Raw genomic sequence first — 1,195 nt, forward strand, 5'->3', positions numbered from 1 at the left:
GTACTGTTACTGAATCATAAACATTACCAAGGGAAATAGGCTTTGCCGTGTCTTGTCACAAAAATAAACCCGTGATGAACAGCATATTGAATGAGATCAGTCGTTGATGTTCGTTAATCCAGCTGAAAGACTCAGGGCGCCGCACCCAGCCCTGGCAAGAGCGAGCAGACATTAACCCACGACGCTCTCCCCCTTCCAGACAAGCCCGGCGCGCCCATGGGTCCGCTCAAGGTGTCCGAGGTGTATGCCGAGGGCTGCAAGCTCACCTGGAACCCTCCTGCCGACGACGGAGGCTGCCCCATCGATCACTACGTGGTCGAGAAGATGGATGAGGCCACCGGACGCTGGATGCCCGCCGGCGAGACTGACGGCAAGGAGACCAACTTCGATGTCGAGGACCTGACACCCGGTCATAGGTACAAGTTCAGGGTCAAGGCTGTCAACCGTTTGGGAACCTCCGATCCTCTCACCACTCAGCAGGCTATCGAAGCCAAGAATCCATTCGGTGAGTAAAAGAAAAGGAAAAGGCGTTTATTCTATGCAAGCTATACACATAAACACCGTAATTGTGTAATAATCTATCTATTTCACCCTTTTTATTCATTCCCTTTTTCTCCATCCTTCCCGTAAACAGACCCACCAAGCGCACCCAAGGATCTTAAGATCGTGGACTTCGACTGCGACTTCGTGGACCTCGAATGGAAGAAGCCCGACACCGACGGAGGTTCTCCCATCTCCAGCTACATCATCGAGAAGAGGGACCGTTACAAGTGAGTGTCAAGGGGGAGACTTTCATGCCAAGGAAATTGTTTGATTTCATATTTTTGTAATCAAAATTCGTATTAAGTTTTACCTTCGTTGTATTCTTACTTTTCCATTTGCAAAGAAAGTCTTCATTCTCAATTCATTTCAACGCTCTACTTCTCTCCGCAGCCCCCTGTGGGACAAGTGCGCCACCGTGGAAGGCGATGCGTGCCGCGCCCACGTGCCCGGCCTGATGGAGGGCAACGTGTACGAGTTCCGCGTCATAGCTGTGAACAAGGCAGGCCCCGGAGACCCCTCCGAGCCCACCAAACCCCACGTTGCTCGGCCTAAGAATCGTAAGTAGCCTCGAGTGGAGGAGGAGGCGCCCTCCCGCAGGACAGAGAATGACCGGCTGATGGAAGCATATCATGGTGGATGTCTGTGTAAATTA

General features: G+C 52.0%; 1 protein-coding gene across 1 annotated transcript in view; it reads left to right on the plus strand.

The window, feature by feature from the left end:
* LOC119588147 (twitchin-like) overlaps nt 1–1,195 on the plus strand; it is a gene marked incomplete in the record, with an annotated part of 124,648 nt that overhangs the window by 98,404 nt on the left and 25,049 nt on the right. The window contains 3 exon segments of the mRNA XM_037936853.1: nt 200–505; nt 635–770; nt 934–1,100. Of these exon segments, the coding sequence (XP_037792781.1) occupies nt 200–505; nt 635–770; nt 934–1,100 (609 nt within the window).

This window comes from Penaeus monodon, chromosome 23 (genome assembly GCF_015228065.2).
Source record: "Penaeus monodon isolate SGIC_2016 chromosome 23, NSTDA_Pmon_1, whole genome shotgun sequence".
NCBI classification, from domain to species: domain Eukaryota; kingdom Metazoa; phylum Arthropoda; class Malacostraca; order Decapoda; family Penaeidae; genus Penaeus; species Penaeus monodon.